This window comes from Chelonoidis abingdonii, chromosome 9 (genome assembly GCF_003597395.2).
Source record: "Chelonoidis abingdonii isolate Lonesome George chromosome 9, CheloAbing_2.0, whole genome shotgun sequence".
NCBI lineage: Eukaryota > Metazoa > Chordata > Testudines > Testudinidae > Chelonoidis > Chelonoidis abingdonii.
Genome location: NC_133777.1, coordinates 9,383,941 through 9,407,137, shown reverse-complemented (window position 1 = coordinate 9,407,137; position 23,197 = coordinate 9,383,941). Strand labels below are relative to the sequence as shown.

At 43.6% G+C, this 23,197-nt stretch overlaps 1 protein-coding gene across 1 annotated transcript; it reads right to left on the bottom strand.

Moving 5' to 3' along the window:
- Positions 1–42: 42 nt before the first annotated feature.
- LOC116817552 (cytochrome P450 3A9-like) lies at positions 43–21,348 on the bottom strand. Its single transcript, XM_032767758.2, has 13 exons — positions 21,219–21,348; positions 15,403–15,496; positions 14,404–14,456; positions 12,219–12,318; positions 11,516–11,629; positions 11,120–11,208; positions 9,990–10,138; positions 9,045–9,172; positions 8,150–8,237; positions 6,303–6,463; positions 4,919–5,145; positions 3,704–3,866; positions 43–952 (listed from the first exon to the last, which is right to left on the bottom strand). The coding sequence occupies exons 1-13, from the start codon at positions 21,287–21,289 to the stop codon at positions 854–856; spliced, it is 1,536 nt and encodes a 511-aa protein (XP_032623649.1). The 5' UTR covers positions 21,290–21,348; the 3' UTR covers positions 43–853.
- Between the last annotated feature and the right edge of the window lie 1,849 nt (positions 21,349–23,197).

Below are 23,197 nucleotides of genomic sequence, written 5' to 3'. Positions count from 1 at the left end.
CTCCAGCCCAGGAGTCGGTGCCTGTACAAGGAGCCGCATATTAACTTCTGAAGAGCCGCATGGGAGTCTGGAGCCACAGCTTGGCCATCCCTGCATTTAACCAAAATACTAGGTAGGAATTGTATTATTTGTAATACACTTTACAGTAGGAAGCTTTGATCAAGTTAAATGAAGGACCAAATTCAGTAAATTAAATGGAAGATGCTATATGTGGATAATTTCAGGGGTCCAGGCTGAATATTTTTTCAAGTAAGAAGTGAACAAATTATTCAGAATACACAACAGAAAGCCCTTTCACAAACATTTTATGCGTTCTGTTCTCTGTACATGTTACACGCTTTTGTTCCATTAACATATGGCCCAAGAGAAATTTGTTTTCTAGGATAGTCTCATCACATCCCAGTAAACTCAACAGCCCAATAGTTTATACACACTTCTTCAAATATCAGTACAACTCACAAAAATCCTGCCATTCCTTGTCATTCACCCATCCCTGCCCCCAATAACTCTAGTGATTTCTATTTCAACAACGAAGTTCCCACTGCCTCTTGGATTGGACAGTAATTCCCTCTTCAGGTGGAGGAATCTCACTAAAAAGAGTCAGAGAGGCAGAACAGTGCCTCAGTAGAATTTTTTCTTTATATACATTCTCTAAATCTGATGGTATAAAAGCAATTTACAATCACTGCCCAGTGACTCAGTTTACATTTCTGACAGTCACATTTTTCTGTAGATATTTAGTTAATGCCTTTGGAATGAATGGAAGCTCTTCTTCTGTGTCTGTTGCAGAGACCCAATGATGTGTAAAGCCTCTGCTGGTACTCTGGAAAGCTGCTGTGAACTCTGTTGGGTGTTACTCCTCCGGGTGTGAGGTATAAGCTCTGGGGACTAACTTCAGAACAATAGGTTTCTCTGGTGTTATGAATCCCTCGGACTTCAGCTTGAGCGGGATCTGCAACATTAGTGGAGAAAAGAACATTTGTAGCCCAGCAAATAAAATATACACAGATTATCAAAGAGACATTATGCCTTTGTTTTCCCTTGTTTGCCCAAAATCCAGTGCAGGTTCATTCAAAACCTGCCCCTCAGTTACTATAAGTTTTACAAACTTGGACATGCGTTTGGTTTTCTATCAAACCCCCAATCCAGAAGAGTTTACTCCTTGCTTGGGATTTTGTTACGGAAGTTTCATCCAGGCCTAATGGGCCCAGACCTGGGAGGTGCTGAGTGCCCCCTGGCCTCAATGGAAGCAGCGGGTGCTCAGCATTTCTTATGTTCAAGGCCTGTGATGGAGTCTACCAAGCCTTCTCTTCCCCCTGCAGGAGGCATCTGTGCCTTGACACACCCACCAGATGGAAAAGTGCCACCTGGGAAAGAGGGTGCAGTAAATTTAGACATCTGAGCACTACCTAGAGAGGCCAGTCAGGCTCTGGTACTGACAGAACCAACAAGACTTGGTCCTCCAGTGGCTAGAAGAAGTAGAAGGAGGCAGTAGCCAATCACGACCCACTAGGTGAAATAAGCAGGCTTGCCCCCTGTCATAAACAGATAGCTAAGGGTTAATGTTTCTTTTGCCTGTAAAGGGTTAACAAAGGGAACCAAACACCTGACCAGAGGACCTTGATCTCTCTGTGTTTGCATTTCAAGGACTTGAAATAGGGTATCTCCTAGGACCATCCAGGGGGGGAAGCCTGGGGAGGAAATAAAGAGGAGACAAGGGGGAGGGGTTATTTCCCTTTGTTGTAGATCAGGGCATCTGAGTCTTGAGGTCCCCCAGGGAAGGTTTAGGGGAGACTAGAGTGCGCCAGACACTGGAATTCTGGCTGGTGGCAGCGCTATCAGATCCAAGCTGGTAATTAAGCTTGGAGGGTTCATGCAGGCACACACATTTTGGACGCTAAGGTTCAGAATTGGGACTTATGCTTATGACACCCCCTCCCATGTGAGGGGGATTGTTGGCTGGAGCTAAGGCAGGAGAGGAGTTTCTCCAATCCTATTCCAAAAGCACTTGAGCCAAGGTCAGGGCCTCACAACCTGACTGCACAGTTAGTTAATGACTGCAAAAACTGGATTTGCTGTGCAGTTAAAAACTCAGGTGACCACTTTTTAGCTGAATTTCAACTAACTGTTACAGAACTAGCAAGCGGTGTGAAGGCGTCTTTGCCGTTCTTCACCTCTTCTTTCTTTCATCATTGCTTAATCTCCATGAGCATTACAGTAAAATTTCGTATTCCCCATTATTTGTAGTTTCCAAGGAGGCAGCGTGTTCCTTAGGTCAGCATATAGGACTGGGAGACTGGAGACCTGGACTTTTTTCTCAGTTCTGATACACACATTGTGTGTTCTCGTGCAAGTCACTTTGCTGCTTTCTGACTAAGCTTCCCTGTGTGTAAAAATGGAGATAATGATGCTCTCCTGTCTTGTAGAGATCTTTGAAATCCATAGAAGAAAAATGCTATGTTAGTGCAAAGTCTCCACTATTATTTCTGTGATTGCCATGTCATTTGCCTACCTAATTGTGTAAAACACAGCATTAGTGTTTCCGGCTGGGAATTTCTGAATGAAAACAGTGCGCATACCAATGTTCTTTTTAGAGAAAATGATCTCTTTCTGCATTAGCCCTTTTCAGAGCAGAAAGTGAAGTGGGTCTTTATTAAACTACAGGCACCAATGACAAACACACACTTGCCTTCCTCCTAGGAAATGTATAAAAGATATCCATCCTTTGTGGATTATACACACCTACTGAAATGCCATTTGTGGCCCTTGGTTATTTCTGATCACTCATGTAGACCTCATGATGCACAACTAAATTTACCTCTTTGATGCTCAGGGAAGGCATTTGCTTTTGTAAGACAGCAAGGTTCCCAGTTCCAGGAAATGACAGATCCTTGGCAAAACCATTTCTACAGCATGTCTGTCACAATATGTCTGTACTGCAGTATTCCTGATGGTTTATGATGGCTGTAGCTTTCACAGAAGGCAGAGTTCACCTCAACAAGAGCTTATTTCTTGCTTTAAAAAAAGTGCAATGTTTGTGGCCCTAGTATTAGTGAAAGGTGGTTATAATTTTACTTGGAAAGTCTGGTAATGTTTCAACCCTTTATAAGTAGCTTAAAGCCATTCCCTGTCGTGCCCCCCATAGGAAAGGCTGCACGGGCAACCAGAGTAGAGCAAAAGAGGTTTTGGATTTGTTTGGGACACATTCAATAATTAGATGAAGGACAAGGTCTGACTTCCAGATATCTCACCTTATGCTACTTAGGGAGTTGAGCAATGGAAACAAAGACGCACATTTATAATCATTACTGGCTAGGAGTCAAGCAATTTTATTCCTCTGTGGAATATGGTAACCCTATTGACTAATGTACTTGAATAAAGGCATCACTAAAGCTGATTAACCACTTTCCTCTCCTTTCTGTCCTGTAATGTTTCCTTGGTTGCTATTTTTTCCCTTATAGAATTACTCCCACAGTATATTTTAGAACACTGTATACTATACACAGTGCATGCAATCTACAATCTGCTATGTATTACACTTCTATGTTCTCTCATCTGTGTTGCACATTTATTTTGCATTTTTCACCGTGTACCGTCTGTTTACCCAAATAAAGTATTTAAAATGTTTTTAATTAACTGTTTCCAGTAAATAATCATCTGGGTTTCACACCTGAGTTTTCAAATGTAAATCTGGGTTTCTCACCTGGGTCTCTTTGCAGGGTCTGAAGGTGAAATTCTGCAGCAGACTGGCGATAGCAACTTTTATGGAGAGGAGAGCAAACCTCATTCCAAGGCAGTTCCTGGGTCCAGCTCCAAAGGGCAGGTATGTATAAGGATCCATCATCTCTTTGTTCTCTTTACTGAACCTGATTCCAATCACAAATGTAATAAGGAAATTAGAGAAGCAAAGAAAAAGGAGGCCAAGTATCTCTCTCTCTCAGAGAACCTCTGATTGTGTATTAGGGAAACTTTGCTTTTAGAACTAGCACATCTTCAGTTATCCCAGCAGTCTAATAATTACACAGCCCCTCGGATGTTCAGGGTGGGATGTGGAGAGGATCTGAGTTCAAAGCCCAAATTATGTCCTTTGCACCCAGGCTAGCAGCATCATGAGTTCCACTCTTTCAAAATGACCACTGCTTCTTTCCTATTGTTTCCTGAGAGAGTGAAGTCAGCAGACATCTTTATTAAGAGCAGCCTGTTGTTGCAGACCTACTGGGAATAATGGGAGATAGAGGCCATTTTGAAAATGACATCTAACTGTGGGCAAGTATGCCCTCAGTCCCACCGACATCAGTGGGAGATGGTATCAGTTTGAAAGAGGACAGTTCTACGTGGAATTCTCTATAGCCATCCCCTTCTGAAGGAAAAATTTTCAGTGATGAATACTAATGGAAAAAATTACCTTTAATCCTAATGGTTTTCAAATGTAGCTTATAAAAGTTTTCAGCGAGTTCTAACTATATGGGAAGTCTTGACATGTCAGTATTATTCTGTTGTTGAGATGGGAGAAAGAAATAATCTGACAGTGGGTGCTAAATTTCTCAAAAGGACTAATTTTTTAAATGAATTTTAACTCCTAAATTAATCAACCAATGTACTTGCAAAATCTCAGATAGTTCACTCTGTACTTGGACAGTAAGTGCTGTACTTCCGAGGAGGATATATTGTATTCTTCATGTGTAACAGAGTTGTTAAATCCCTGTTTAAGTGCAAAATTCAACTTAGTTTTAACTAGGGAATCATGAGTGGTACGTCTTCATAAGGATGAATCGTCTCCAGCTTTTGTATTGGCAAACAGGTGTTAAGATTAAACACAACAAGAATTTGTTTGTAAGAGACTGATATTTAGGAATGAAGTAATATAGGTAAAAGAGATAATTGTATTGTTCATTTCCTATTGATATAGATTCTGTACCTTTCTGGTCTGAACTCCTCTGGTTCTGGCCAGTATTCTGGGATACGGTGCAGAACAGAGGGTGGTATCACAACTATGGTGTCTTTTGGAATGGTCAGTCCATTTATCTCTACGTCTTTCTTGCAGACCCTTTCAAGTCGTCCTCCAAGAGGAAAAAGCCTAAAGATTTCATTCACTGACATGTCGAGATACTCCATCTGCATCAGGGCATTGTAGGTAAGAGGAGCCTTTAGGGGAATGGGAAAAAGGTTGTCAGGCATGAGGGACTCTAGATCAGATTTCCACGTGACCAGTGTGGAAACCATCATGTCCTCCCCTCTCATCTGTCACAGTGCACATTCTACATTCAATGCTGAACTGAATGTTCAGTGTGAACCTAAGGGTTCACCTTAATTTTCCTTTCCTAAATAATGTAAGTTTCTGGAAATCTCTGCCCATTTTTGCAAACAAAGTTTGTACTTAAAATCAGCAATTCTCTGAGCCTCCGAGGGTGGCCAATGCATTTTTGAAAAGTGGCATCTCTTGAAACATATAGAAGTCTAGTGTAAGGGATCACAAACACCATAATATGAGTACCCATGAATAATGGTATGAATTTCCTGAGTTGTTCCAAGAATACTCCATGTCTCCCATCTAGCATCTCCTTTACATGAGCATAACTTTCTACTCTTCGTTGTTTAGCAAGTTAAAGTAACTAGTGGTAATTTGGCCCTTGCTGAGTGTGTGAATTCTGATGTGAGAGATAAATAGGTAGAAAAAAGGGTAGTATGGGGAAAATACATAGACAAGCAGAGATAAGAAAAACAAGATATGTATGTGTGTCTCTGTGTCTGTGTATGGTGATATAATATATATATATGACTCAGTAAGGATTTATTTCATTGTCCCATGGCCAGAGTTACTGGTGTTGGTTTGAGACTAGGGATTTAAAAATTGTACTAAAGATTGATTTGTAATCCCTGGTATTGGCAGGCTACTGTTATCCGTGTTCACCATCCCCTGAGCCTCCCTTCCCCTCATATATCATCTGGAGATTTTGAGAAATGCACAACAGCTATTATGCATGTAATAGTCATGGTATGGAGTTTGCAAGACAGTCATGGTATATTCCACACACGATACTTTATGTAACATCCCTGAAATGAACATATGTCATTTTGGAAGCAAGTTATTGGCTCTCCTTTTAGTGAAAGCAGAAATTTCTTAAAGTGTGTCCATCAGAGCTTCCACAGGATAGCAGAGTCAGTATTTATTAAATGGTAGGTTTTTAGCACATGTATTTAATGTCATTAAAGAACAGTCTCATTAACTTGACGTAACTAGAGGGAAGAAACTGGCTTTAAAGAGGCTCTATACAATCACTGAGCAGCCAACGTTCTCTTACCTTGTTTGGTAAAACAGAGTCTATCTCCTCCTGCAGCTTTTGCTGCACATCAGGGTGGGTGGCCAGTTTGTAAGCCAGGTAGCAAAGGGAGTTGCTGGTGGGCTCATATCCAGCAAAAATGAAGATAAATGCTTGTGCCAAGATCTCAGCATCAGTCAGGCCTGTGAGAAAAGAGGAAAACAGGTAGAAAAGTTGAGACCCAAACACTACAGCACATAGGCTGCATTCTTTGTATATAGTAAATTTTATAAAAGTATAGATGGGCAACGATTTATTATTATTAAGGCTACAATTTTTTCATGAAGGTTGCAGAAGTAATGGAATCTGTGACTTCCAGCGACCTCCATGAATTCAGCCCTGTCAGCCGGGAGCTGTGGGGTCCCCCCACCGCCCGCTATGGCAAGAGGGACCCGCAGCTCCCTGTTGCTGCGGACGGTGGGACCCTTTGCAGCTCCTGGTGGATATGGGCAGCAGGATCCCCGCAGCTCCTGGCAGAAGTGGGCACCAGGGCTGCAGCTCCCGGTTGATGCAGGTGGTGGGGCTGCAGCTCCTGGCCTCCGGCAGCTCCCAGAAGATGCACACAGCATGGCCCTCCCAGAACTCTGACCTGCTGTGGGCAGCGGGGACCCCCACACAGCTCCCAGCTGAAACAGGCAGTGCGGCCTCCCGGAGCTCCCAGCCACCCCAGGCAGCGGGGCCAAAGTGCCAACCGCCTCGGGCAGTGGGGGTTCCCCCACAGCTCCCAGACACCACAGGCAGTGGGGGGGCCCCCAGCTCCTGGCTGCCATGGGGGAGGGGAACCAGGAGCTCCAAGCCACTGTAGGTGGCAGGGGTACCCTGGAGCTCTGAGCCACCATGGGCAGCATAGCCCTTGGAGTTCCATGCTGCTGCAGGCACCAAGAGTCCTTCAAAGCTCCCAGCCCCTGTGGGTGGCAGGGTTACCTTGGAGCTCTGAGCAGGGGGACCCTGGAGCTCCAAGCCCCCACAGGTTGTGGGGGCCCCCAGAGCTTGAACCGCCCCCATAGCTGCTCAATCTTTGCAGGCGGTGTGGGGACTCTGCAGCTGGGCTCCTCATTTTGTCAGGAATATTTTTAGTAAAATTCAGGGACTGGTCACGGGCTTCCATAAATTTTTCTTTATTGCCCTGACTTTTACTAAAAGTATTCCTGACAATATCTTAGCCTTAATTATTATTATTATCCCATAGGCATGGCTGATGGGGTATGATGGCACAATTAAACAGGGACTAATGATTGCTTTGTAACCTCTGGCATTGTTGATTGGTTTATGCAGAACACACAAAGCAAACACACAAACATGGGTTCCTGCCAAGTTTGCTGTGGTTCATTTTAGGTTATCTAACCCATGTATTCTGTGGTTACATAAATGTCATAGGACACCTGCTATCACCCCGTCCTGAGGAGAAATGAGGATATTTCTAACCAAGCTGTAATTGCAGCAGTTTTCTTTATATGAATTGTGAATAGTGATGCAATGCAAACAAATAGCTGGTGGGGGGTGCAAAGCTGGCCTTTTGTCAAGTACCAACTCCAGATTTTTCACTGGCTGAGGCTAACGATTATATGGCAGGAGTTGGCCTGGAATGCATGTCTTCTATTCTACTAGTGGAAAAAGTGTTACATAAAAGTGGTGATCACTTATCCCCATCTAACTCTATGCTGAACAAAAATCTATGTATAGTCCAGGTGAGTCAAGGAGTCCTCTCCCCAGCTGGAGATGGGGGGATGAACTATTTATTTCCTCTCCAGTAGGACACCTATTCCTATTCCCCTCACTCCCGCAGCCCCCAAAGGCGCTCACAAGTATGGATATTTTTATGGTGTTACCTTTATATGTATGAGTCACTCCATTGCTTTCATGGCTAGTATTTGAGTTCTGGGATTCGATCATTAGCTGCAGGAAATCCACTCGGCCCTGGGAAAAGAAGTAACCATTTAGTGGAGAGCTGATCTGGTGAGAGATCCCCTAGGGAAGGCTCAGAAAGATGGGTCTCAGAACACAAATGTTGTATTTTTAAGTCCCCAGGAGTGGCCAGAGAGGACCCAGAAGAATGTAAATTCCTTTCTTGTTACATTAGGTCAAAACATGAAACTCTTACGCTTCTGGGAAGGTTCCATCTGCCCAGTCCCAAAGAGACGTCAGCAAAGACAGCAGACATGGTCTCTTGCTGTTGCAAGGAATGATGACTGCAGAGCTAGACTATTTTTGTCCACTTTGCAAAGCACCCACATTACTACAGCTGTGCAATTTTAGGGGAAAGTAATAATCACATCTCAGTAAGTGACTTTTACAAGTAGCTACCTTACAACAGGATTACTCTGGGGAGAGGAGGTCTAGCAGGGAGATAAATGTGATTCTGTCATTTTTGGAGAGCGAAGACTGATTCTTTTGGGGACTGTGCTCCTGAATACCACAATATCCATGACACTGCACTGTGTATTGATGCATAGCTCTACTGCTTGCTCAGTGGGGTCTCTCTCTCAGTCTGCTCTAGCTCTCCAAGTCTACTCCTTAAGGTCGTTTTCTGTAAATCATAATCTGCAGGCCCAAACTGCAATCTAGTTTGCTTGGTTTTTACCCTGATATAGGCTGAGATCACTGATGCACACACGCTATTATGGTCCTTTGCTAGACTCTAACTCAAGCAAGTAAGTGTTTTGCACTTGGCCTAACTGAATAGAGAATGTTCTCTGGCATCATGACTGGGAAAGTCCTGCTTACCCCTTTGGCGTCTTTTTCACGTTCCTCCTTTATTTTGGTGATCGACGTTGTGAAGAATTTTAAGGCATCTTTGGAGAAAAAATTCACATTCATCTTCTTAAGAAGGGGAATGAGGAATGGGCATACAACTAGAAGGGAGACAAAAATAACTGTGACTGAAGCAATGTCCAGGGAATAAAAGTCCATTTCACCTAAGATATCTATGGTAAAATATTAATTAGAACTGGAAACGTTTATTAGAAAGATGAGGCTGCATCTAAATGATGGGTCTATTTGTTCACATCTCCTGTGCACTTTTGAGCCCACTGAGGGCCTGTCCGCCGCCATGTTCCCTGTGGGGCAGATGGACTCCACCCTGCCTCTACTCAGGTTTCTGCACAAATGATATAATTTAGCCCTAAATGTAGATGAAAGCAAAAGGAACATTCCACTATTTCACACCACGTCTGACTGGTGCCACTGTCATTGAGACTGGTGAGTCATATTCTGAGGGCAGGACATTCCTCCAGTTTGCACTAGCAATCCTGCAGTGATATTGACCAGAATGAAAATTCTTTGAAATTCTTCCAGTCATTTCAGACTGACCTCAATGTTCTGAGATTCACTAACCTCTCATGTCCCAGCAAACATCTCCAAATCATCCCCACAGCATTGTGCTCCTTTCCATAATCCATAGACAAAATTCTGAGCTCACTAGCACTTGCGTAACTCCAGATGATTCTCATCAGTGGGATTGTATGGGTATAAATTAGAGCAGAATTTGTCTAAGATGACCCTTGAGACTTTTATCCTTAGCAGTAAAGTTGCCTACTCATTGGCTTATAGGCTAAGGTATAGCCACTTGTATTGTGTAACCAATAGACCGCTTGTCTGATTCTGATGCTGAAGTCACGGTTCAAAACGAAACACTTAAATGGAATTTTTCGTGAGCAAGAGCCAACTTACATATCAAAATGAAGAGTGGGTCAAAAAAGTTAAATTTCACTAGCTTCTTGATTTCCTTGACGAAAGGATCTTTGGGGTTGTTCATGGAGTCAATGTTCACACCGAAGGAAGTGCTAGTGACAACATCCATGCTATAGGCTCCAAAGATGCTGAGAAAAAAATAGAACACAGATAGGGGAGTTAATGTTTGAAATAGGTAATTACAACTTTTCCCTCCCTTCCTATATTGCATCTCCTTAAAGAAAAGAAAACTCTCCTGAGACTTTTCTTTATGCTGTTGAAAAGGGTGGGGCAAGGTACTCAACACAAGTAGAACATCTATAGGGAAAGGGATAGGTTTTCATGACGTTTTACGTAGAGCTCTCAGAATGTAGAAGCTGGTAGCCTTGCTCTGGATATTACACATCATAATGTATTGGCCTATGTCTGTGTCCTCTGGTGGAATCAGACTATTCAAGGACCTGTGAATATCTTGTCAGGTGGCTGTGGCCTTTTAAGAGGCTATGAGCCCTAGGTCTGCTGACAGCTGATATTAAATCTGTGTGCTCCAGTGGTAGAATAAACAAGCTGTCAAAAATTAAATAAAAATCAAATAATAATATATTATTTATTTATTTATTTATTATTTGTATTCCAGTAGTGCCCAAACATGCTGGGTCAACACAGGCAAAAAGACACAGTCTCTGCCCCCAAAGGATTCACCATCTAAGACCCTTCATGGAAGCACACCTTTACAAAAAAGTTTTGTCTGACCAAGTCTCAGCTTTGGTCTTCATGTATTAAATCATAGACTTAGAGATAGTAAAAGTCTGTTAACCCATCCTCTCAATCTCCTTCCCAGTGCAGGGTTGTTCCCTACACTACATATTCTAGGGTTTTTTCCACTCTAGTTTAAAATGTGCCAAACTTTGGGGCTTCCACCAGTTCACTTGAGAAACTATTCCACAGGTTTCACCCCAGGGAGTTTTTCTTGAGATTTAGCCTAAATTTTCCCTTTTAAATTTCATCTTAGCCCTGTTCATCACTTCAGAAGTCTGATTTATCCAAGAACAATCTGCATTGCCAGTAATGAATGAACCAAAGAGTTGCTAACAAGATTTGCTGTTCCTATTCCTGGCAGAGTTACTCACTCCTTAACGTCCACGGGCTCATCCTTTTCTGCTTTCTTCTGAACATTTCTCACCAAAACCTCCCCGTAATGCTTGATAATGGGAAACATCTGAAAGACACATTACAGGACATGACTTAAACATATCAAATTTTACTTCTTCATTAAGCGTAGCTTGTGAAAAGCAGAGGGGAGGTTCATTAATACTTAGACTTGATCTGTTTCTACTGTTGGGGGCTTTCTGTTTTAATCCTTTTTCCTTTTTTCTTTTTTTTTCCATTAGGAGGCCCAAATGAAATAGTCCAGTTTAATAATTTGAATCAGACTGAAGAGACCAGACCATTATAACTATCTCAGCCTGAACGCCATCTGGGCACTGACCCAAGGGTTAGTTTGTGACTGATCCTCTGGATTTTACCTCCTTTAGCTTCCCACTGGTGAAGGTTGGGGAGAGCACAGTGCGAATTCTCTTCCACTTCTCATCCTCAGCTATGGAGACAGCCAACTCCAGCTCTCCCACTAGACCTATATTCTAGGGTGACAAAGGAAAGTTTATAACTGTCAAGAAGCTACAGGGTTTCTCTAATAAAGATAAGAGTGCACAAAGCAATCCTTTTTCCTCCCCACATACACACACTTACCCAAACTGGTTACACTTAGGCAGATATACCCACAAGAAGACACCAACTCCACATGCAAGGGGGAAGACCTGTACAACTGTATACACACTAACTCCGAGTGGTGCACATGCACTTGTGCACACATACACACACACACACACACAATCAAATTCAGCTCTCATTTATACTGGTGTAACTGAGAGCTGACTTTGTCCTAAATACTTTTTTTTTTAATAAATAAAAATCAACAAGCTAAGCAGCTTTTAAAATGCAGTCAACCAGTTTTCTTTGAGAGCCAGGGTATCCAGTTCCAGGTGAGGTCCCCCTGCTCCCTTGCTCCTTTAGGAATATGCAGTGGCCACTTAGATTAATCCCAGGTGTGCATTCGTTCTGCATCTCCATAAGAAATCTTGTGTATCCCTACGGTGTTCAACTACAGTATTTGATGCTCTTACGGCTTTATTGCATCTTTCTGATTAATATTAATGATTACAAGCCTACCCGCCGGTTGGTAAAGGTAGTGAAGCACTCTTTCACCAGCACAGTTTTAATTATTGTAGGATCTGTGACAGCCAGCACAGGTTGCCTGCCATCATAAAACCTATGGGGGAAAAGCAATAAAAATTCATGATTAACTACTATAAGTGAAAGTCAGGAGTTAAACCAAAGCTCCTTGCTCCCTGATGTTTCTCTGATAGCTACAAGTCCTAGTCTTTATTAGCTTCTATAGCAAAGTGCACTGACTAGAAATACAGAATCATAGAAATTAGAGATGGAGAAGGCCTTTCAGGCCACCATATATTCCTGCCATTTCCAGTCACTGCAGGAATGTTTTCTTTGAGAGACTATGCCTGTCTGAAAAATCTCTCTCACACATACATAAATATCCGCAATATACAGCCTACATGTTTCTTTTCTGAAAGGGACCCACCATCATATTTTAGTCACTTCAAAAAAAGCAAGTTAAATGGAGTTTTAGGTGCAGTACATACCCATTCCCAGTTCCCCCTGTAATGCTTACAGTATTACAGTTGTATTTTAAATTAGTTTTCTGTTTCTTGTAGTTGTATTAAAGACCCACGCAAAGAATAGGAGGAACTGAGTATCCGGGGAAATGGTGAAAATGACTATGTACAAAGTTCTGTCAAATGCACATAGTTAACAAACTGAAGCTATAGAGAGAAATACTGTTTTTTCTCAACTTTCTTTCATTTATAGTCATGTGGGTGCTACTGGTATCTCTAGTAAGTAAAAGATTTCAGGCCAAGGTGTCATTTTTAAATGGATGATGCTCATTTAATTTCATCCCATTCCTCCTAGTTGTACTTCAGTTTGCTGCCCTAAACTCCTCTCCCTCTTTGGTGCTTATGCCCTTCAAATTCACATAGACAGCTCTCTATAGTTCCTCATTTTCCCAAGTAAAACATTTATTCCATTCAATCTTTCCTCAAAACAATCCCTTCCCTCTCTCTGGAGCTAGAATAGGATTTTTTCTTTTTGAGATTTGTACTGGAAAATCTTTTCCAAAAACAAATGATCAATAGTACAAAATTTTCTGTGACACAAGCCCCTCATGCGATGTCATGCATAACTTGAATAATAACAAAAGCTTTATCAGGAGCAAATAATGCTCAGCAAGATGTCACAGTAAGTTATCACACAATGCAAAAATAAAAGGATTGCTTCACTTTTTTTTTTACAAATTTTAAAGAGAGGGTCCAATCCTGTAAAAGGTCAAACACCTTCTAAAATCAATGAGAGATGAAAGGTACTGAACACAAAGCTACTGAATCCTAAAGATAGTAGGTACCTTCACTTTCACTCTTTGGACTATAGATTTCCAGACTCTTACTGTCTGTCATGATGTTAGCAGTAAATTTATTCCACTCTTTTGATTCACGTACTTGAATCTTTTCAGCTGGTTGCGCTGAAATACACCTGTAGATTGGCTTGAATTCTTGTTTTAAATCATGGTTTTAAGACCAGATTTTTAAAGATTTATTATCCTATAATGGACATAAGTTAAATATGAATTTATATGGGTTTTTGAAAGGACGAGAAAATGTTATAAGGGACAGCTGGATAGATTGCAGAAGATACCAGAGCATGTAGCCCAAGTAATAACCGCAGTGGCAAATGGTATAGGGAGTATCCAGTGTCGAGTAAGACCAGTGGTAATGTAAATGTGTCATGCTTCAGCATGTCAGGGTTAGAGATGAAAACAGAGTTGGTAGAACTGGAATCTATATACAATAACAGCATAGCTGTGTAGTATCTGGAATACATATACCTTCCTTTACAGTTTGCAATCCAGGAGAACTGGACTTCTAAGTTACAAATTTCCTTTTATGTCAATGGTGGTTTTGCCATTAACTTCAGTGAGAGCAGGAGCTGGCAGTCTGCATCTGATAGGGAACTGCTTTCATGTGAGAGTTCAGATTAACATGTGCATAGCATGTCTGTGGCCCGGATCCTGCAGTCAGCTCTGTGTGAATGGATGCTTGCATCTGGGTGCTGCCTCATCAACCTTTTTGGGGTTCCACATGGAGAACAGGGTCCAGTTACAAAATTCGGGCCTTTGAGCTCTCCTCTTTCGATGGATTTTTTTTCACCCTCTGATTTGGATTCTGACTATAGGATAATGTGAGGAGACTACCAAACAGTATTGGTTGTTAAACATACTCACCCCCAGATTTTCCCATATTTCTCATAGCACGTAGAGTCAAACACCAAGAAACCCTGCAGAGAGAGATTTTCAAAATGAAATTAGAAAAGAAGCAGGGTTGCCAGGGAAGAGGCTGGGAATGGGGCTGTAGTGGGACTTAAAAGTCTAGAGCTAGCAGCCAGGCCAAGCACTCCTGTGTGCAGCTCCTGAGACTTGTGTGACTCCTAACATCTTTATGAGGGATAGAATCCTGTAAGAACATAGCTGGATCTAGTTATTCTAGGAGCGTATCATGCTTGAGGTTAAGGAGTCTGTAAGTAAACTGTTTGCTAGGAACTCAGTAAATAGTGACTGCAAACCAGCCACCTATATGTGTTCACATGTGTTGGACAATCACCCCAGGGCTCATCATGCTCTTCAGATTACAATCTGCATTACAGAAATGTTATCCTGCATTGGATCCTATACAACCTGTGCATTAGAGCAGAGCTTAGCACACGGGAGAACTCATCAATGCAGTATACAGATCTGGCTATTGTATGAATGTTACGTGCCTGAGTGCTCTGCAAGGACGAGGCCCACACACACAGTGAATTATTTGGCTTTAATGAAGGTAAAGTGACACATCCGCAAAGGGGACCCTGGGCGTTGCTGTCACTTAGGCGGGGAACCCAGAACCGAAGCTCAGCTCGGCCTGGGTCGGAGTCCAAAGGCGGACCAGAAGCATACAGCTATATATACACAATACAAAAGCAACTCATACATATGCAAAAAGGGACTTCCCACAGGCTATGTCTGCCCTTTGGCCTAAGGCCATACAAACTGGTTTCAACCAGTTAAAAGCAAGTTATAACTGGCATGCTGTGTCCTACAATGACCGGCCACTTAGCAAGCAGGGGCTTTTCGCAAGGCCGCCGAGAAAGCGGAGACACCCTAGCTAGGCCGTGACACAGTCTTCCGTAGTCCCCTACAATGATGGACACATATTTCTGGAGCCAAGAGAAGCCTTCAAACACTCACTTTACGATACTCCAAGACAGTTCCAAAGAAAGGCAGTGGCTTTGGTCCAGGGATGCCCAATTTCTTGAAAAAACCAAATGGCCAGATCCCATATCTGTAAAAATAACAGCAGAATCTGAAGGCTCCAGGACAGTAATTGCAGTGATGTCGGGGCTGAAAGACCTCAAAGCCTATCCAGAAGAAGTGAAACTGTTGCATTAGCTCAGGAATGAAGCATCCACTCTGGAAGCTAGAAAGTGTGGTCCAAAAAAATTGTGCTTTGTAAAGCTATTTAATAAACATAGCTAGTGATAAACCTCACAGCTGCACCACAAATCTTTGGAGAGTAGCCCTGAGGTAAAAGCAAGCCTCTCATAAAGAAATAGGTTCTCCAGTAAAAATGGAGTCTTCAACCCATTAGCAAAATGCAGAAGAGAAGCCTCTCTAGGCTCGTTGCCAGCTCACAAAGAGGAGCCAGAAAGTAATGAAGAAATGAGAACAAAGCTTTTTTTTTTTGCAGAGAAATCAAAATGGAGCTGGAAGTTAGGTCCTGAGCAGGGCTTTTGTGAAGGCTGTACTTTAATTTCATGTACTGTTCTCCCTGTGCTTAGCCCAATGTTAGTGCAGCAGTGTGTCGGGGGCCCCGTCTGAGGGGTTTCTGTTTGGATTTTGTTGAAAGCTTTGCAGATTTCTCTCCTCTGATGCACCCTATTTTGGTGTTGTAACATTATTATGCCTACCTCAGGGCTCTCTGCTTCTCTGTGAAGATCTGGGCTGCATCATTTTGAAGCTTGTCTTTGGCTGTGTTGAAAGAGCTTTTCAAATACTATATTTGTTTTCAGATGGAGGTTACCAGCTTCCCAAGCGAGAGCTTTGTGGCCAAATGAATGTTATAGCTCCAGTGTTTGTCAAGGAAACTATATCAAAGGCCTTGTTTGGCCCAGAACACCACCTGCCATTCAGCCTGCCTTTCTTCCAGGTGACCTCTCCCTGGGACACCAGGAGCCATGCTGGGGTAGGGAGGTGTAACTTACACCTCTCTTTATTATTACTAGTTAGTATTTGTATGATAGTCATGCCTAGAAATCCCCACTGTGATAGGTGCTATATAAACACACTGTTGGAGAATCTGTGTCCCCAAGAGCTTACAGTCCAGACAGCCAAGACAGATAAAGAGTGAGGAAAAAGGAAACATCATTATCCTCAGTTTGCACGTGGAGAACTCTTGCCAGAGCATTTGCCAGTTTTGATGACTCTGGTCCAAGTGTGCCTGTATCTACAGGGAATACTTGCTCACCACTGTACTATAGCAATCTCTGCGGTTTAGCATTGCCTAGTGTGCTTAGCATGGACCTGTAAGAAAGGAAATGTGGGCTTTTTTTTCAGGGTATGTCACTGGCTTGCTGTGACCCTAGCACAAGTCACTGGCTCCATTTTCCAATCTTTAAAATTGAGATGATGACCCTTGCCTACCTCCCAGGGCTGTTAGGCTCAATTCACCATTTGTAACATGCTGTGAGATCCTCAGACAGATGGTGCTACAGAAGTGACAGGTATTAGTAGGACAGGACAGAAATGTAGCCAGGACAACACAGAATAACACACTTGTTGTAATGTCAGAGTATAACCACTACATTTGCAAACAATGAAAACAAACAGAAGGGTCTTCATCTTAGTTTGTTTGAGATCCAAGTTATCCCAAACCCCAGTGTAAGGAATAGAAAATAGCATATTGAACTGGCTTACATAATTTTATTGCTCAGGAAGTAAAGCAATGTCCTGGACAGCACCACTGCCCTAGACAGATTCAAAAGTGCTCAATTGTGAATCATAAGCCCGATGTGACTACTCAGTGGATGTTCTATTTCAGCTCAAAGAGCAGAAGCATGTATTTTTGGAGCAGTTCTATCCCTGTTGCCACAACAAAATTCCAAGTAGCTACAGAATGCAGCATGACAACCAAGAAGTCTTAGATGGCCACAGAATTGCTGCAATATGAAAATTTGGGCCATAGAAGGTGAAGAGCTTCTCCCAAATTGAAGATCAGAGTGTACCCCCAGAAGGATCCTTGAATGGCTCCTCAGTCCAGGTAACACAAAGAAGTTCAGGAATAGGGTTAATAGTTTCAGAAGGCAGATGTTATTGAACAGTAGCCAGTGCAGAGCAAATAAATGGACTGTGCTGTTGATCACATTAATCATTAGGCTCTAGATCTAAAAACGTGCAGTCTTTGTCTAGCTCTGTTCTAGGCTGTATCTGTGCTACTTTTCCTGCGTCACTGGAAGTCTTAATATAAAGATTCCCTCAGCAACTTCTTAGCAACTTCAAGCTTCCAGCCTGCGAGCCATTAATAGCAGAACAGCATTGGCATGTGAGAAAACCAGGGTCCACTCACTCCTACCCTGAAAATTGCTCTCATGGATGCTATTTTCTTGCATTGTCTTTCCACTGATCTTGCAGAGCGTGTGTGTAGAATAGCATGAGCTAGTGCCATTTACTGCATATCCTTTCTGTAGGGCAACCTTTAGATTGTAAGATCATCAAGGACCATCTCTTACTACACGTTTGCGTCGCACCTAACACAATGGGGCCCAAACCTAGCTAGGTCCTCTGGCAGCTACTGCTAAATAAATAATTAATAATCCCAAGGGTTTGTTGTTACTTTGTCTTAGTAACCATTCATGAGAATATGCCAAATCTCTCTTCCTTGAGTTTAGGATGGGTGGACCATCCCTTTGTCCAGATGTCTTGAAATATACTAACCAGAGAGGCCATGAAGAATTTCAAGGGCTGGGGATCCTATAGAGATGGAATATTTGTTTTCAAACATTCCATATCCTAATATTTCAACCTAATATTTCATGGCTTAATATTTCAACCTGATAGCTTTTTTTGACAGGGTAACAAGCTTGGTGGATGGGAGGAAGCAATAGATGGGGTATATCTTGACATTAGTAAGGCTTTTGATACTGTTCTGCATGACCTCCTCATAAACGAACTAGGGAAATATAGCCTAGATCAATGGTCTCCAACCTTTTTATACTCAAGATCACTTTTTGAATTTCAGGAAACCCAGGATCTACCTTGCCCCTTCCCTGAGGCCCCGCCCCTTCCCTGCCCCACTCACTCCATGCCCCCCTCTCTCTGTCACTCGCTCTCCCCCCACCTCACTCACTTTCGCTGGGGTAGAGGGTTGGGGTTCAGGAGGGGGTGCAGGCACTGGGCTGGAGCTAAGGGATTCACCGTGTGGGATGGGGCTCTGGGCTGAGCCTGGGACAGGGTGTTGGGATGCAGGAGGGGGTGACGGGTGCAAGCTCTGGGAGGGAGTTTGGGTGCAGGAGGGGGCTCTGGGCTGGGGCAGAATGTTGGGGTGCAGGAGGAGGTGTGGGGTGTGGGCTCTGGGAGGGGGCTCTGGGTTGGGGCAATGGGTTGGGGTGTAGGAGTGGTAAAGGGTGCTGGCTCTGGGAGAGGGGTCAGGGCTGGGGCAGAGTGTTGGGGTGTGGGAGGATATGGGGTACTGGCTCTGGGAGAGGGATCAGGGCTGGGGCTTGGGGTGCAGGAGGGGATTTGGGGTACTGGAGGGGGTATGGGGTACTGGGTCTTGGAAGGGGCTCAGGCCTGGGGTTTAGGATGCGGCCTTCATCTGGGCACCACTTACTGCTGGCAGCTTCCGGTTGGCTGTGCAGCATGGCTGCCACTAAGGTAGGCTCCCTGCCTACCAAGGTCCATGCCGCTCCCAGAAGGGACCAACATGCCCCTGCAGCCCCTGGGTGGGCAGCAGCACATGACTCCGTGCCCTGCCCTTCTCTGCAAGCACTGCCCCCACAACTCCCTTTGGCCACAGCTCTCCGTTCCCAGCCAATGGGAGGTGTGGGGTGGTGCTTTTAGGCTAGAGCAGCATGTGGAGGGAGACCCCTACTCCCCTGCCCCCAGGGCCATGCTGGCCACTTCTGGGAGCAGCGTGGGGCTGGTGCAGGCAGGGAACCTCTCTTAGTGGCAGCCCCTCTGTGCTGCCAGAGATTGCAATTGACTGGGAGATCCTCTACAATTGACCAGTCAAGCATGATCAACAGGTTGGTGACCGCTGGACTAGATGGAGCTACTATCAGGTGGGTGCATAACTGGTTGGAAAACCATTCCCAGAGAGTAGTAATCAGTAGCTCACAGTCAAGCTAGAAGTGCATATTGAGTGGGGTACTGCAAGGATTGGTTCTGGGTCCAGTTCTGCTCAATATCTTCATAGATGATTTAGATAACAGCATAGAGAGTTCACTTATAAAGTTTGCGGACTATACTAAGCTGGGAGGAGTTGTAAGTGCTTTGGAGGATAGGATTAACATTCAAAATGATCTGGACAAACCGGAGAAATGGTCTGAAGTAAATAGAATTAAATTGAGTAAGAACAAATGCAAAGTACTGCACTTAGGAAGGAACAATCAATTGCACACATACAAAATGGGAAATGACTGCCCAGGAAGGAATAGTCTGGGAAGAGATCTGAAGATTATAGTGGATCACAAGCTAAAAATGAGTCAATAGTGTAACACTGTTGCAAAAAAAGTGAACAGCATTCTGGGATGTATCAGCAGCTGTGTTGTAAACAGGACATGAGAAGTAATTCTTATACTTTACTCTGTGCTGATTAGGCCTCAGCTGGAGTATTGTGTCCAGTTCTGGGCACCACATTTCAGTAAAATGTGGACAAATTGGAGAAAGTCCTGAGGAGAGCAGTAATAATGATTAAAGGTCTATAAAACATGACCTATGAGGAAAGATTGAAAAAGAAATCGGTGTTTGTTTAGTCTGGAGAAGAGAAGACTGAGGTGGACAGGGTAACAGTTTTCAAATACATAAAAATGTTATTACAAGGAGGAGGGTGAAAAATTGTTCTCCTTATCCTCTCAGGATAGGACAAAAAGCAATGAGCTGATATTGCAACAAGAGAGGTATAGGTTGGACATTAGGAAACATCCTGTCAGGGTAATTAAGCACCGGAACAAATTGCCTAGGAAGGTTGGGGAATCTGTCATTAGAGCGTAGGTTCCCAAACTGTGGGGTGCACCCCCCCTAGGAAGGTGCAGAGGAACATTCAGGGGATGCGGCAGGCTGGGCCAGCTCCCATGGGAGGCAGGGAGGGAACGCCATTCAACCCTGCCCCAATCCCAGCTCTGCTCTGGCCCCATCCCCAGTAGTGGTGCTAACTCCCAGCCCCGTGCCTGACCCTGTCCCAAGCCTCGGTGCGGCTCCACTCCCGGCCCCACGACAGCCTCGGCCCTTGGCCCTGGCTTCGTTCTTGGCCCGGGGCCAAGGCTGGGGGCAGGAGCAGTAGTGGAGCCATTGACAGGCCCTGGCGTGGGCCTGGCTGCTGGCCCCACTGCAGCCCAGTTGCAGCGATGCTCCCACACCCAGCCTCAGCCCCTGGCCCTGGCTCTGGACCTGGCTCTAACCCTAACCCTAACCCTGTTTCTGGCCCTGCCCCAGACCCACCCCCAGCTGCAGCCCCCAACCTTGGCCCTCTTACCCCTGGCCACATTCCTTCCCTCTGCTTCTGGCCCCGGGGAGGGCGCAGACAGGGCATAACTCTCAAAAGTTTGGGGACCACTGCATTAGAGGTTTTTAAGAGCAGATTGGGCAAACACCTGTCAGGAATGGTCTAGTTATTACTTAGTCCAGTCTTGAGTTCAGGGGACTGAACTAGATGACCTGTTGAGGTCCCTTCCAGCCCTACACTTATATGATTCTATGAAATGACCTGTAACATTTAAATTAACAGTGGCTCTTCTTCAAGAATTTGAAACCAACACAAGTAGAAAAGCAATGTGTAGAATTATACTTACAGTATCAGGAGAAACAGCAGTGCAACCAGGAGAGCCCAGGTCTCAATGGAAAAGCTAGGAAGAAGGTTCATTTTAGCTCGGTACTCTCAGTTTCTTGTTCTCTGTCTGACTTCTCAGTTGTTTTTTTTTCCTCTCTCTGGTCTGGGCAGTGTTGTGACTAGGTAAAGAACAATGTCGCAACTTTTTATCTGTTTGTCTCTAATCACGTGGTTCAGTGACTTAATGAAACTTGAGCTGGTCCTTTAGGTAATCAAAAGGGTGCAGTGAATGCCAAAGATAGTGAAAATGCCAATCTAGACAGGTAATGTTACCTTTAATAGCTCATGACAAAAGATATTATGTAATCTCTAGGAATACAAAGGTCATCCATACAAGTTCTTTAATATACACACAGCCCGCTATTCCAGTTTTCTCTTGATAAAGTTACTCCAGTCTAATATTTAGTTTTAATGAGTAACCACCCAATGGGCTCCTAAACAGAAATAAATAATGTCAAAGTGACAATAAAAAGACAACATACCTATACAGAGTGTGTGACGGGTGCCACCTGGAACTGGGGTACCAATGAGCTCTCTGACCCGCTGGTCTGGGCTCCTTTTCACACTGTACTGTTGTGACAAGCTGCAAAGCTCTCCCACCTGCACTTTCACGAGCATTCACACAGGTAAGGACACATCCAGATGCAGTTACACACAGGCTCTCTAACCACCAGCTTCCCAGCGTAGGACCCCAGAGCAGTACCATTCTGCCCTGGTCAAATCTGGCCAGTTTATGGGTTTAATACCCGGTCCGCCTCTCCTTCAATGTGAAGAGAACAATACACACTTGTGGTCACCAAGCAGAGATTTTCCCCAAGCTCTCCACTCAAAGATCATTGGTTTAGATTAAAACAAAAACTAGTTTATTAACTACAAAAGATAGATTTTAAGTGATTATAAGTGACAGCAAACAGATCAAAGCAGACTACCTACCAAATAAACAAAAAAATGCAAGCTAAGCTTAATATACTAAATAGGTTGGATATGAATTAGCAGATTCTCGCCATGAGAAATGATACAAGCAGGCTGCAGATTCTTAAGGGGCAAGCCGCACTTGATTTACAGCTTGGAATTCCCAGGTCTTTCATACACAGGCTAGAAATACTTTTAGCCTGGGTCCAGCACTTCCCCCAGTTCAGTCTTTGTTCCTCAGGTGTTTCCAGGAGTCTTCTTGTGTAGGGAGTGAAGAGCCTTAGATGGTGTCACTCCCTACCTTATATAGCTTTAGCATATGGCAGGAACTCTTTGTTTCAAAACTTGGGTCCCAGACTGATTTATGGAAAAATACTGACATCCCAAAATGGAGTCCAGAATTATGTGGCCTGCTCACATATCCTTGTAGAGTCATAGCAGCCATTACTTACAGGCAGTCTGTAGCACTCTCAGGAAGGCTTACCTGGTGGGGGATAAGCTTCTCCTAAGGCCTATTGTTTTTCCTAATGGCCCATTACCCTGAATAGGCCCTTCCCCACCCACTATCTTGCCTACTGGGCCTCACCCAGGTGTAACTACATTTGAAATATAGATACATAGTCAATATTCATAACTTCAGATACAAAAGTGATACATGCATACAAATAGGTAATCATATTCAGCAAATCAGAACTTTTTCAATGACACCTCACCTGACTTATCTTGTATAAAATGCATCATAATTACTCTATAATCATATCATATAATAATATCACTATGAAGAATATGGGATGCAGAGCCACAGAGTGATCTCAAGGGAAGGCATGAGAGTTGTATTGAGCAGGAGTCAGAATGGATATTGGTGCCGTATATGGTAGCATCCCTTCACTTGTGGCCCAGTTAACTTCTGTAGAATTTAAGGTTTTGTTTTTAAATAATTATGTGACTAGTCCTGACAGTTCTGAAGAAAATGTATCTACCATGACCTAATACTATACTGTCTGTTTGCATCTGTAGATCGTCTATGAC

Excerpts from the sequence above, each read along its gene's own strand:
- LOC116817552 (XM_032767758.2), bottom strand. The coding sequence starts at position 21,289 with ATGAACCTTCTTCCTAGCTTTTCCATTGAGACCTGGGCTCTCCTGGTT. Across the intron at positions 15,497-21,218 it reads CTGCTGTTTCTCCTGATACT|ATATGGGATCTGGCCATTTG; the intron begins GTAAGTATAATT and ends TTATTTTTACAG. Across the intron at positions 11,630-12,218 it reads CTACCTTTACCAACCGGCGG|AATATAGGTCTAGTGGGAGA; the intron begins GTAGGCTTGTAA and ends TTGTCACCCTAG.